At 35.5% G+C, this 14,036-nt stretch overlaps 1 protein-coding gene across 18 annotated transcripts in view; it reads left to right on the forward strand.

The window, feature by feature from the left end:
* Window positions 1-14,036, forward strand: part of CPEB3 (cytoplasmic polyadenylation element binding protein 3) — a 92,712-nt gene that overhangs the window by 29,199 nt on the left and 49,477 nt on the right. For 11 of the 18 annotated variants that reach the window (XM_072039645.1, XM_072039646.1, XM_072039644.1 and 8 more), the window contains 2 exons: window positions 407-566; window positions 12,915-12,971. In XM_072039645.1, the coding sequence (XP_071895746.1) occupies window positions 407-566; window positions 12,915-12,971 (217 nt within the window). The remainder of the gene's footprint in view (window positions 1-406; window positions 567-12,914; window positions 12,972-14,036) is intronic. The other 7 variants (XM_072039653.1, XM_072039641.1, XM_072039648.1 and 4 more) reach the window with 3 other exon arrangements.

The raw sequence follows: 14,036 nt of genomic DNA on the forward strand, positions 1-14,036 counted from the left end.
GACAACACAAGGCAGTAGATGAAGCTATAAAACAAAAATCTCTGAACTCTGAAACAATTTCCTTTCTCCAGTGTACACATGAATATTGCTGTATTTCTAACTTATTTGAATGTCAATGTTTCCATTTATCTATTGTTTGTATGTATATTTTCAGAGAAGTATTGAAAAATATCAGTGTCTGGCTGTTGTGGTGAAAGCAGCAGTTAAAAAACATGGGGTATTATTTAAACAATTATAGGTTTCTGTTTACCAATCTCTTTTGTAACATAAAAAGTTCTATCAAGAAGAAAAGTAGAATTGCATTATTTTGGAGTTTTGGAAAATAAGAAATGAGCCTGTGTTAGAAAATGATTATTCTAAAACAGTTTTTCTTTCCTTTTTTTTTTCTTTCTTTCTTTTCTTTTAGGACCGGAATAGGCCCTATGACACTTTTAACTTGCACTCTTTGGAAAATTCCTTAATGGATATGATAAGGACTGATCATGAGCCTCTGAAAGGTAAACACTACCCTCCCAGTGGCCCACCAATGAGTTTCGCTGATATAATGTGGAGGAATCATTTTACAGGTTAGGAATATTCATATGTCCATGCTTGCTTGGTTTTTAAACAAAAATCAGCTTTTCAGTATTGCTATGAACTTTTTGCTAATGAATGAGTTGTCATTTATGCAAAACTTCTGTTTCCCATCTTAAGCTAATCACCTCTATTGTTGGAAGATAAGATGAAATATGTACACACTTTGGGATATGTGCACAATCATAGTATTATCTAAAAACTAGTTATTCTGAAACTTTTTGCACTGTTCAATTCAGAAAATATGCAGTGCAACTGGAGTCCAATCGTTATGTTGAAAGTCTTGTGCAAAGTTAATATTACTAGTGTTTATGGATCATCAGCTAATACACAGGGTTCTAAAAGTGCCATACTATCAAACTTACTCTCTACAGTTGTTTAAGGCTTGTTTTTAAATGTATTTCTTGATTTGGGTTTCATGTTTTCAAAGGGAGCCAACAACTGTTAGGTGTTCTTAAGTGCTAGGAAAGTTGGACTATTTATGCTACTGAACTGTATTTGTTCTACCAGGTGGAGCATTGGAGATTAAACTATTTTTAATACTAATGATATGGAGTAGTAAAAGGTTGTGGAAGCTTTTCAATGAATAACTAATCTTAATCAACTGTCACTGTCCTCTGTCTTAATCTTTCTTTGGTTAAGTTTCAAAATAGGTACACATTCTTGCTAACTAGCTGCTATTTTTTTTTTTAATGTTTATTTTTTACTTTGAAGACTGAAGCTAACAGTAAGCCAAATGCAAGGGAAGCATTGAGCTAAAAATTATTCCCAAACTCTAAGAAATCAGGACACTGGAACCTACAGAGAAGAAACTGTTTTGTATGGCTCTTCAGATGCAACTACATGTATACATACTTCTCTGATGTGACAGTTACCTCATTTGTTTCCCTTCCTGTTTAATAGTATCTGTGGAAAAATATTTCTTCTTGGTCATGTGCCTCTTTCATCATCTTTCTGGGTACAGAGATTTTACAATCATTCCAAGCTCAGTTCTGTACTCTCAGCTCTTTTAACCTGGGCTTTCCAAATTATCCTGATACTTCTTGTACTGTACTTCTGTGCCTTTAACCGTTTTCCACCTGTTTAAAATAGCAAGAAACATTGTTGCATCTCTATTCTGATGTAGTCCTACAACATAAATGTTAACCTGAAACTTATAAAGACCTAGCTCCACAAAATTGAGATTTCTGCTGGATATACATTGAATATGAATGGTATTTTCTATGTCCATTTAAACAAAGAAGTAAAAGCAAAACAAACAACAATGACAAAAACACAACAACAAATTATTACTAAGCAGATTTAGGTGTTCATTGTGCCCTATTAACTTAATTATATCCTAGTTAAACCATGGTGTTTTTCAATTTGGTACATAGTTAAATACACAAATTGAGACTCACTTTTTTAAAGACTGAATTTTCATATGAACCTGAGAATGAAAAAATGAGGAAGATTGGATTAGAAATTGTATTAATCTAGAAGACAGACCTTAAAATCACACAAGCAATTTTGCTTATACTTTTATTAATGTCCCTTAACAACAGTTTTTAAAATACTTTTAGATTATAATATTAACCCATAAAGTAATAATGGGTACAAATACTAATTCTGTTGTATCCTTGGCTCGTTCTATCATGAGGTTTTCAATACTCAGCTGAGATAGTCCTCTAAGTGTTGCAGATGGCACATGCAGCAACACCATAACACCATGTAATGTTGGTGTTTTGTAGGTACCTCAAAGTCTGAGGTAACATGAGATTATTGGCTTTATTTAATATCTCCTTGCTTTCCAAGCAAAATACCTTTTTCAAAACAACCTCACTGAGGTGAAAATATTATGGTCATTATCAATTTGTGTAGGAGACAGACTAGTTTAAGGAAATATTTGAAAGCAGTAGGAACGGTTTATCTTCTGCTCAAAGCACCAAACCAAGGAGCTGGGTATTAACTGTAAAGTTGGAGTTGATCTATTCCATTTGCCAGTATGATTGCTAGCTTTATAAATGTTTCTGTCACTCACTGAATGTGCTCTTTCTAACTATTGTATTTTCTCAGTGCTTCTCCCCTGCTTTGGCCTTTCTGCTTTGTTACTTAGCATGCTTCCAACTACCAGACCAGTAACTTCTGGAGAATTCTTATTTACTATTAGTTTTCTCTCTCTCCATCTCAGAGAGAAAACAGCCCAGCTGTTGTTTTTCCATTGGTGTAGTTAATTCCTCCCTTGTTTTTTTTCCTCCTACTTCCAAGTGCAGGGCTGACTTTGCTAACCTCCAGCCTTGCCTGACCTGGCGTGCCCTTTCCTCCACTCCAGTTTTCAGAGTAGGCAGCGTGATTGGCGATATTCATGGGAGTGGCTGTCCCAGGACATGGTTGTTCTCCCCTCCTAGAATTGCTGTTTTCCTCTGACTTAAATAGATCTACAGTACTATTTTAACTGAATCCTTCTCATCCATAAAACTTTGATCTACTCCTCAAATCATTCTCCTGTCACCTTTTTGTTGGTGCCTTCTCCGTTAAAGCTGAATGACACTTCTGTACCTCCGACTCTCCTTTTCCCATGCTACAGATGCAGCTTTTCAGCTGCCATCCCTCTGATTTCACTTCACCTTGACTTATAAACTCACTTGTTTCTTATTTATCCCACCTCTCTCTCCCCCTTACAGTATCAGCACATTTCAGTTTGTAATCACCTTGATAAAATAAGCAATCAACTCTACTTGGTTTTGCTTGTTTCTCCAGCCACTACCACGTGTTCACTAGCTTTCTTCTGTAAGCTTTCCAAGTGTACTGTTTGTATGCTTCAGACAGATTTTTCAGTTTCTTATAGATGTTCCTCTGTGAATGCTGCTTGTGTTAAATGAAAATTCTTAGTTCTGTAATCTTATTATCTTAACCAACCCTGAGCTGCTGCTACTCCACTTTACCTCCTCTTTCTTTCATAGTAAATTGGGTGTGTTTTTCTCTTTTAAATCTTCCCTTCCTCTAGCATCTGTGACTGTCCTTAGTTTTTGTGCAGTATTTTCTTGTGTAGGTCAAAAGTAAAACAACCATACACATACGCACCAGTTTAAAAAACAAGGTAAACAAGCTTTGTTTTCTCAATTGTAGCTAACAAAGTCTACAAGTCAGTTGGCCTTATTAGTTTTAATATTTACTTTCAAAATGTTTAAATAGAAGGGATAAAAAGATGAGTAGCACAAGACTGACTTTGAAAACTCGAAGATTTCAATACTCCAGCAAAAGCTGTACATGTGTTAGAATCTGCAATGCAAGTTACAAAACCAGTGCAGCTATTTCAGGATTATTTCAGCTTGCCACTGGCAACAAAGTCTTTAGTAAATACCTATTTTTAGAAGTACTCTGTATATCGTTTGTTCATTAGTGAAATATTGCTTGTGATTTATCTGAATCTTGTAACATTGCTTGACGCATAGCCCTTCTTGTCATATGCAGCCCCTCACATCTTAACAGGTCCTTAAAACAAAAAATAATAATTATAGAGCAAGGGCTTTTGATTCGAGTGTGAATGGGAGGGTTAACTAAGAGATTCTGACATAAGGAGCAAACTGTAATGGTGCTGCTTTCTTCTCATTGTGATCAGTTCTTTATGCTCTGCTCTGTTCAGTGTGGGTAAGGGAGAAGTTCAGGAGCGTGAAAGGAAGTCTGTCTTGTTTATGGTAGTTGAAGCTTCATGCTGTCTCTGAATCTGATGTATGATCAGACAAAGTGACTTGTAAAAATCAAGTTTATTCCAAGGTCACTGAAGCAGGTAACTTTTAAAAAATAAAAATAAAGCATGATCCACTTGCCTTTGAGAGGACATGTGATTTAGTGGATTTTTTGGTGGTGTTTCAAGTGTGGAACAAGAGAAATACGGAAGGATTTTAGTGCAGCAGAAACTAAATGATCCTCGGTCTGACAATATTGAATTACTTGTATTGACAGAGTATGGACTCAGCCTGTTTGGCAGGCTTGCTTGGTCCTCTCTAGCTAGGGTCACTTAGCTCTCTTTGGGTGTTTCATGCTGTAAGAGAGATTTGATATCTAACTTGGAGGATTCTGGACTTAGATAAATTAGGAGCTTATCCTTCTATGTTGCAATTTATCTTGAGCCTAGTCTTGGCAGGTTTTCAGTGTCAGCTCTTAACTGTTTTTCTGTCTGAAACTGATTCTCCCCCCTGCCCCAGCTTTTTCTGCCAGATAGAAATACCCTGCTCAATGTTCCTCTCCTGTCCTTGTAGTCTGGGAGCTGTGTGAAGGCTGTAAACTCTTTAAAAGGAAGTCTCATTTTCTTTTTCCTCATTCAAGACAGTTGGACAGATTTCCTTACCTGCTTTATTTGCTGTCAAGATAAGTTTCAACATTTTCTTTTCCCCCTCTTTCAGTCAATACAAAAAATCTTTTTCTCATCTGAAAAAAAAAATGAGGGGGGGGGGGACGACAGCAAAGAAGCCTATATGTTTCTTGTAGTTAAAGATGAATTACTGTATATGGCCAAGTGCATCTGGTTGTTTTGTGTCAATCATAAACCAACCTCCCTGGCAGAAGTGTGCAATGTTTTTCTAAGATACTTTTCCTGAACTGCACATCTTATTTTTAGCTCAGAAAATAAATATACTATACACCACAGAAACATGGAGGAGAGATTTGTTTAGCAAGGGAAAGATATATTTGCAATACTTCATAACCTGTTGGTATGTGTGCCCTACATACCAACGGTAAGGGCAAAACTGAATTATCAGAATAACTATGGGGAGCTGCTGCTTATTACCAACTAAAACATCTCTTTCCTACATCAAAGTCTCTCATGTCTATGGTGTAATATGTCACTGTTGCAATGTGTTTATCTGTGTCAAACTATTGCATTGCAACACAAACTGAGGCATTCTGATCTATAAAAAATATTTTGATCAGTAGTAACTAGCAGCTGCCTTTGTTCTATTTTTAATTAAATAAAATATTTCAGCTGTGTTGGATCATATGCTATGCACATGTGCCACTGACAGGTCATGAAACTGAGTCAAAATATTAAATTAAGGAAGAAAGTTAGAGCCCTCTGAAATACATGTTTTTTAAACTTACTGTCATGGTGGATAACAGTAATTTTTGTTTTTTATTCCAAGTAAGATTGAAAACGAACATTGTAATGTGCAAATCCCCAAGGAAGCAAGAATTCTGAGGTTTTTATAGTGTCAGTGTGGTATATCTTCAAGTATGAGTATTTGGAGACAAAACGTACAAGCAGAACTTCCGGAGTAGGCTATGTTAGAACTACTTTTACTAGATACCAAACTGCAGAAGGATACATGACAAAATATGTGCTAATTATGTGATGCTATTTCAGCAGAATGAACATGCTTGGTTATGCTAGCATTTGTTTTTCTGAGATTGTTTGAGACTTTAACTGCAAATTTAAAGTTCAGCGGTAGAAACAGCATCTGTGGTAGGACATTTCATATTGATTTTCAATAGTTAATTTGAATGCTACCCATACGTTTGCACAATAGAAAACTGAAGATATTGGGGTTACTACACGTTAATTATTGTAAAGACTGCATCAGGTCATGTGAAAACTAAGTCAAATTTAAGATTTCATGTTTATGTTTAACTTGGCTAACTTGTTTATGAAGTTTGCCAAAGTGTTTGAAGATTATATGAGTTAGAGAATATGGTAATACTTATAGAATGGAACTTTGCTTTCCATCTTGATCTTTGGTTAATTTTAGTGCATGCCACTGGATTTTGTTCTGCTCTAATTGTTCATAAGCTTTTTGTAAGTAAAGCAGTAAGTTTGCCACATGACCTGAGAAAAGTGAAGGTGAACGATCACATTTGTTTGCAATCAGCAGCTGAACACAAAGGTCATGCAAATAGAACAAATGCAATCATCTCAGCCCTAGAAATGGGCATGCCACCCAGTCAGAGCTTTTTGCAACACTTTTGTTAGAAAAAGTGCATTGTAACAGCTTTTCTTAAAATGCTGATGCTCATCAGACACCTTATGGTAAATGAACATGAAAACCAGAGTGAGCAGACAGATGTTTGCACATGTATTTATGTGCAAAATTAGGCCACCCAAGCTAATCCTTTTAAAGGAAACATACCATGTTTCCTTTGGATTTTAATCACTCCTTTTTCAAGAAAATCCTCTTTAATGTTTGTTTAAGGACAGAATATGACCATTGAAGACCTTATATTTCTTAAATTTAAGAAGTGCTTAATGCAGTGATTCTATAGTATGACCGTGCTTCTTAATTTGCTGCTGGCATCCAGCATGTCCTTGTCTTACCTGTTTTCAGCAGGACTGGGGCTTTTTCTTCCTTTCTTCCCATTGTTTTCTTAATGGAATTGGGTATACAGATGCATGTTTTTTTTTTTCTTTTCCTTCTCTTTATTTCCATTTTTTTATTGTACTATTGAGAACTGTCCTTACTGTTTTCCTTACTGTTTTTTTTTTTGTTTGTTTGTTTTTTCTCCTCACTTCTCTACTCTTTTGAAGGTTTTATATATTTTCATACTGGCTGGTGATGGAAAAATCTGCTTTTTTTAGGGGTTGATTTTATTCCCCACTGGCCTGCCCAGTGAGAATACCAATTTTCACATACAGTTCTAGAGCTGCATGTAGAATGGGTATATTTGTGTACACATCCTTGTCTGCTCCTCATAGGTAAAGCCAGATTTCCTTTTTTGTTCATTAGGTCTTGCTTTTAAGATACTAATATTTTGAAAATATAACTGTTTTCAGGCTAAAAATGTTTGCACCACTGAAATGTGAGACCTTTGTGTTTTATTGGAGCAATCCAATTGGCTTTAGAAGAATGCATTTCATTGTAATGTGTATGGTGTTTTATTTTATAGGTTGCTTTCTCTGCCGATGGCATATACTCATGTAGTCAGTGGTAGGAAGAAGTTAGTATCAGCAGGCTTTGTTACTGATATTCATAGCTGCTAATTGCACACTTCTGTTCCCATTGCCATGCTAACTATTTGCACAGTAATAATATATACTGTGAGAACACAGTAATAGATCTCTGTTTTTTTGTTCTGGCAAACAGTATTATTTTGTTCTGCTGAGTATGTTAATGTGCAAAAGACATCTGATTCCCAAATAGGTGCCTAAATTATATATGTGAACAAATTATAGATAGCCTTTAAAAAACAAACAACACAACCAACCAAACAGATGAAACCCTGAAAGTTCTTCATGGAGTTATCTTTTATTTTTATAATTATCTGTACAGACCTTTGCTTACACAGTTGTTGCTTTTAAAATTGGTTTGGGCACATTTGTTGAGTTAGTATAGTATCAGTGTCAGGTGTCTGTATTGGGGGTAGGGTGGGAAGAGAGAATGGCCTAAGGTTTATTCAGATAAAAATGTTTTAAACTCCTACATGCATGCACACGTTTCACACTTTTTGGCCATGTTGAGCCAGGGGTGCGTGTGCTTGCTGTAAACTATTTGTACCCATATGCATTCAGGGGTCTACTGTTGCTTCAGATGTTTGAGGTCTTGGTTTGATTTTTGCACATCTGTGTCCGAACTTTGCTCTATCTGACTTGCTACCTGTCCATCCAAATAATCATTGCAGTATGGAACGCCTTTTGTTGGTACCAGCTTCAAAATCATATGATAGAAGAGATAAGAATCGTCAAGGAGATATTATTATTAAGGAAATAGAGTAGACCTAGTCCTGTTGACAGCTTCATTTGACCTTGCCACTGGAGTCTTTAGTCAAAACTTGTGACTCATATCAACAACAATCTTAAGAACTGAGAGGAAGCTCTCCTTTCCAGTGAGTTCAGGATCTGTTAAAAGCAGGCTGCCTTGGCTATTTCGTAGCAGATCTCATGCCAAATGCCTGCTACTGAATTGGTGTAGGTGGTTAATCTTAGTGAAAGCCAGGAGGTGTAACAGTGCAACAAGTCTTATTTGATATATAACCAGCTGTAAACATAACTTCTTGGAATGTCGACTCTAATATCAAAATTATGAAAATAGGTAACTGTAATCTTAAAAATCTTTCACTGGGTGAATGTTCATATCAAGAATCTGATTAGGGTTTCACAAATTAAAACAAACAAACAAACAAAAAAAAAACATAATGTACTTAAGAAGAAAAAGTAAATATATTTCAGAAATCTCCTAAAGCAAAAATGTTACTTGAAGGTCTGGAACTGGTTAATCACTGGTGTTTGTTTCAGCCACAGGAAAATAATAGTAACACAGGCGCATATGCACAATGATGAAATCAAAGATCAGTTTTACATGTAGTTGTGAACAGATTGTGCTCATAAGAATGTCTGCTAGAAGTAGTGGGTTTTAGAGTTGAGAGTAAGGGAACTGTTATAGGCAAATGTGGCACTGGATGCTGCCAAAAATCCTGTAATAGTAGTAAAACCATGCCTGATATTTATGTTTAATATATCTGGAACAACATTCTTTCTTAAAACTGTTAACTCAAACTTATCTAGACAACTCTACAAAATTGGATTATGTGTTGGTGAAAGGTATACTTCCTCAATTGCTAGAAAGTTTTCTGAATTGTTTCAAAATCATTATATTTTTCTACGAAGAATGGGAGTATTTTAGGATTAGATAAATTAGATTTAGATTGTTCTGGTGACACAGCACTATTTGAACCACTACGCAAGTGAATACCAAGATGCTGCATAGAGAAGAGTGGTGGAGGAACAAATGAACTAAGGATTTTGAAACTCCTAGCTCAAGTACTTAGGTCTGAGTAGACAAAGGCAGACAAAATATGACTTTGGATCTTCTGCAATGACACTAATTAGGAGCATTTAAGAAGAAATCGAAATTATTTGGATGAATTGGGAGGCAAGAAACATACTCACCGGCTTAAACATTAACTTATTAAGAATTAAATTCATCTTCAGTGAAAGCATTTCCACCTGACTGAAGTGATAATTATAAATTGACCAGAAGTGTAGACAGGGCTCTGAAATGCTTTTGAAAACTAATGCATTAAGAAAATAAGATACTGAATTTAACTATTTAACTTGAATTAATTTCATTTAGCAAAGATAGCATGCTCTTATTTCCAGTGTAATACAGAAGAGAAGATGCATATGCTTGATGTGCTCCAAGAAGTAATCGGGCTCTCTGCCATAAGCATATTGGACATGCAGTAGAGAATTTAGGAAGTCCAGCCAGAGAAGTCTCTCCAAATGCTGTTAGGAGAGAGAATTTAAGGAATTTATTGACATAAGAAGACACGCAAAAGACTAGCCTGGGCTATACAAGAATAGTTAAAACCTTGTTTATGCTCTGAAATGTTTAAAAAGAAAGAGGTATAGAACTGGATTCTTCTTCTTATTATTATTATTTTTTTTATATAGGAAAGAAAAGGACTTGTGTGATCATTGTTATAGTCCTAGAAAGTGTGTGTTATAAAAGTATGTAATTGAAGATATATTCAGTAGATAGCTATGAAACCAAGACAGGCAAACTGAAAACGGCAGATGTATGCTGAGTACAAGTACTGGGTATGTTGTTACAGAAAGAGTTCCTATTTATGACTTCAGTGAACTGCTGGAGTATGTAACTTCTGCGCTGTAACCTCTCTGCATTCTGCCTTCTATGCTTCCGATTCTTGAAGAGTGGAAATTTTATCTAGAGAGTTCATATTAAAACCGTATTTGGAAATGTGTGCTTGTGGACTTTGTGAAAGTCCAGGTAGCGTACTTGTGCTTTCCCTAATGAGGATTGTTTTCTGATAGTCATTTATGTGTTTAATCCAAATACTTCCTTGGGACTGCGTGTTCCTAATTGCATTTCACAGTTTTATTGCACCTTTTGTGCTTCATTCTTGTTCCTTAAATAATTACGCAGCTTTGTAATTTGCACATGGCTTTTTTTTTTTTTCCTTCAATAGAATTTGTTTCAAACAGTAAGATATTCAGAAGATGTAGCTAATATTGAGAGGCTATATAATTTGAGTGACTGTTTTATTTATGGTGCATTACCAGTCCATTTTGAATGCTTTTGATATAAGTGTGCTTTGCCAGTGTCCCGTTAATCTGTCTCCATAGAATCGCAGTAGGGGTCCTCTGAAGATGCACAGAATTATACCCACTACTGCTTAGCTCAGTATGTGACCATGTCCTTCTGCCTGTGCTGCTCTGTATTTTCTGCTCCTCTTAAAAGATAGCTGACAAGAACAGTTTAAAAATAGCAGGCCAAGGGCAGGTGACAAAATGTCATGCAAGCAGCACCTGGTCCAGTGACTGCCTGGAGGGAAGAAAAAACCCAGCCCAGATGTCACAGATACGGTTCTATTTCTGAAGCCGGTCAAACTGCACAATTTCAGCTTTAGCAAAGGAAGAGGGAGAACCCATCCGAGCATTATGCATTCAAATGTTACTCTATTTTTTTTTCGTAGCAGTCCGCTTTATTCCATTACAGGTATTAATTTACAAGGGTACATTATGTACACCTTTTGTCCTAATAATAAAAAATACCTGTAACCTCATGCTCACAAAATAAGCAGTTAAGCAAAGGGAATTACTGTGAGTCTGGCAAGATTTCTGAAATATTTTAGCACAGGCTTATACTAACAGAAATAATACAACCTTAATGTTTCTGCATTGACAGATTAATGTGATGAAAATATATTGTGAACTATAGGAGATTAGGTCTGTAATGAGGAAATCTGAAGTAGTTAATGAAGATCTCTTTAAGAAGCTTTGCTCAGGGAGCTGGAAAGTAAAATGAAAATTTTGTTTGCCTTTCTTCTTGCCCCCCTCTGTTCTGCAGGTGCTATTTCCGTCACTACTCTTACTGGATGGGGGCACATTTTTTATAAAAGAATGAGAAAATCACAATGTAAAGAAAATCTATTTGCTTTTCTTAAGCTGTTTTTGACTCTCCTTTCAGAAGTGTGCTGAAACTGTTACATCTGTTCAGAAGGAGTATTAATTACAGCACAGCAGTCTCTGTGACTTGAAATAGAAGGCTTTAACTTACTGATAGGAGCTAAAAATGTTGGAGAAGATTGGCCTTAGCCAATCTGTTTTTTCCAAGTGTATTTGTTAAATTTGGTTTTGTAGTAATAGGGAAGAGGATTTACACTGAAGGAACTTACTAGTTTGTATTGCTTCTTTAGTGTAGTGAGTGGGTCTTAAGCTCCTATATCTGAATGCCAACATAGTGCATAAATGTGAGCCCTCTACTTAGCTCCTAAACTTCACCACAGATCTAAAGATACAGGGAGCATGTGAAATAGGTTACAACGCTTGTAAGTAACTTAAGCCTAAAATTAAAATAAATGTTTACATGGCTATAATAATCTTTTTTTATCATTTTCCAAACAATGACTAAATCATTTACATTTTTCAAATTGCCTGTGTGTGTGGGAGGGGGATTAATGAAGTAAGCCCTGTTACAAAGTTTCTTTGGCTTCTTCAGTATGTTTTTAACACTTCAGCTTGATTAAGTAGTATCTAAGAAACTAAAACTAATCTGAACAGTAGTCAAGCTGGTTCACTTACTTGGCCCAATCTATTCTTTCTCAGTAAGAGCAGTCTCCTCTAAAGCAAAGTAAAGTGTGATTTTTTTTTTATTTATTTATTTTTCTTTCCCACCCCTCAATTCCTGAAGTTATTGAAAATCTTCTTCAGCACCTTTCAACTCTTAAAGTTGGTACTTTCTAGTTTCTGGGAATCTGACAGCAGCAGAGTTCATTTGAATTTCATGATGAACCTGCTGTATATGATGATCCCATGTTATGGGCCAAGAATAAATATTTTTCAAAGTACAGGAAAGCATCTGTACTCCACTAGAACAAAGCTCCCTTCAGCACAGTGACTTATCTCAAATAGTAAGTGATGGCAGATTCTTAGAGAAGAATACAAAAGCAGAGTAAGTGCTCCCAGTCTCTAGTGATCTGTTAACTCAAGGGCTTCTGGTGTCACAGTATGGAAAATAGTGATTTATGTTTACCTAGTTAGTGGTGTTTTTATAATGCTGTATTCATTTGAAGCCTTTGAAGCACTATAAATGACATAACTTCAGCAAGTGGAGTGCTGAACATTGAGGCCTTATTTTGAAAGGGTGAATATAATACTTTCCTAATACAAAGCCAAAGGGATGTACTAAAGAAATATTTATTTCATTGTTTTGTGATTTTCAGTATTTTAAGTATGTAACGTTAAAGGTACGGTGTTACATATCTCAAACGTTTGTTCTTGGCAGGTTGTCTTTGGTAGATGGGAGTTTTGGCTACCCTGACTGTACATCTCCTTTAGCAATTTTTAATATTAGCAAAATTCATTCAGTTTTGAAATAAAACATTACAAATAGCTTTTATTTGCATTGCAGGGCGTATGGGAATAAACTTCCATCATCCAGGAACAGATAATATTATGGCTCTTAATAGTAAGTAGTTAATATATAATAACTAATGTCATGCTGAATGTTTTCTTACATTAACTGTGTACATAGCTGTACAGTTAGACATAAATCTGTGCTAATATTTGCATAGAAGTTTGTGCAGTATCTTAAAATGACTTGTGAATCAGTTCTCTGATTTTCTTGGTAGAATTGTTGATTCTTTGTATTTGCTTTACAATAGCTCTGTGCTCCCCTGGAAGATTCATAATGCCTGCTATATATATAATATTGCAAAACAATATTTGTTGTTCCTTCTTTTCTGTGTGTGTGTGTGTGTGTGTGTGTGTTAAATCTGTAACTCTAATTTCTGATGCCTCTCCAGGTGTATTTCTTTTTGTTGGGATGAGTTGTTACCATTTTTGCATACAATTACACTGACTGATAGTTTACTTTGTTGGCTTCTCTAAAACACGTAGACAGGATTGGAAAGAATGTTTAGCCATCTAAATGAAGAGAAAAAGTGGGGGACTGAACTTCACTGAATGATGATTGGTTTTGTTGAGTCCTAAAAACATGCATCAAAAAAGCTTTCCCAAATGTATCTGGAAGCTCTGCAGACATCTGTATTGCATACTGGGGTTGTATGTGGGGAGGTGTTAGGCATCACCAGTACACAGAACTAAACTATGCAAGTCAATGCTTTTTCTATATCTAGTTCTACAAAAATATTTAGAGTAATTGCTTTTCATTAATGACAGTATTTTTTTTCCAAAGAAATTGTTGTAGCTGCGTATCTGTAATCTGAATGCAAGATAGGTGCTAATGGAAACTTCCAGCAAATATTTCCAGGCTTTTTTATCTGCAATAAACATATGTATGTGCTGAAAGAGTCATTTAACTTCTTGGAAATTTGTTTTTGCTTGGAATATTGTATTAGTCAGAGGTGTTAGGATTAATTTACTAGCTTCTCTACTTTTTTTTTTTTGGTTTTGCACTGGCTGTATAAGTCATACTGTGTATTGTTGGAAGCTGCAGATTTTTATTTGTAAAATTAGATATTTTTTTTGTAGTACCAAGCAGAACTTGAAGTATTTTTATATGTGAAGAGGA

Source organism: Anas platyrhynchos, chromosome 6 (genome assembly GCF_047663525.1).
Source record: "Anas platyrhynchos isolate ZD024472 breed Pekin duck chromosome 6, IASCAAS_PekinDuck_T2T, whole genome shotgun sequence".
Lineage (NCBI taxonomy): Eukaryota > Metazoa > Chordata > Aves > Anseriformes > Anatidae > Anas > Anas platyrhynchos.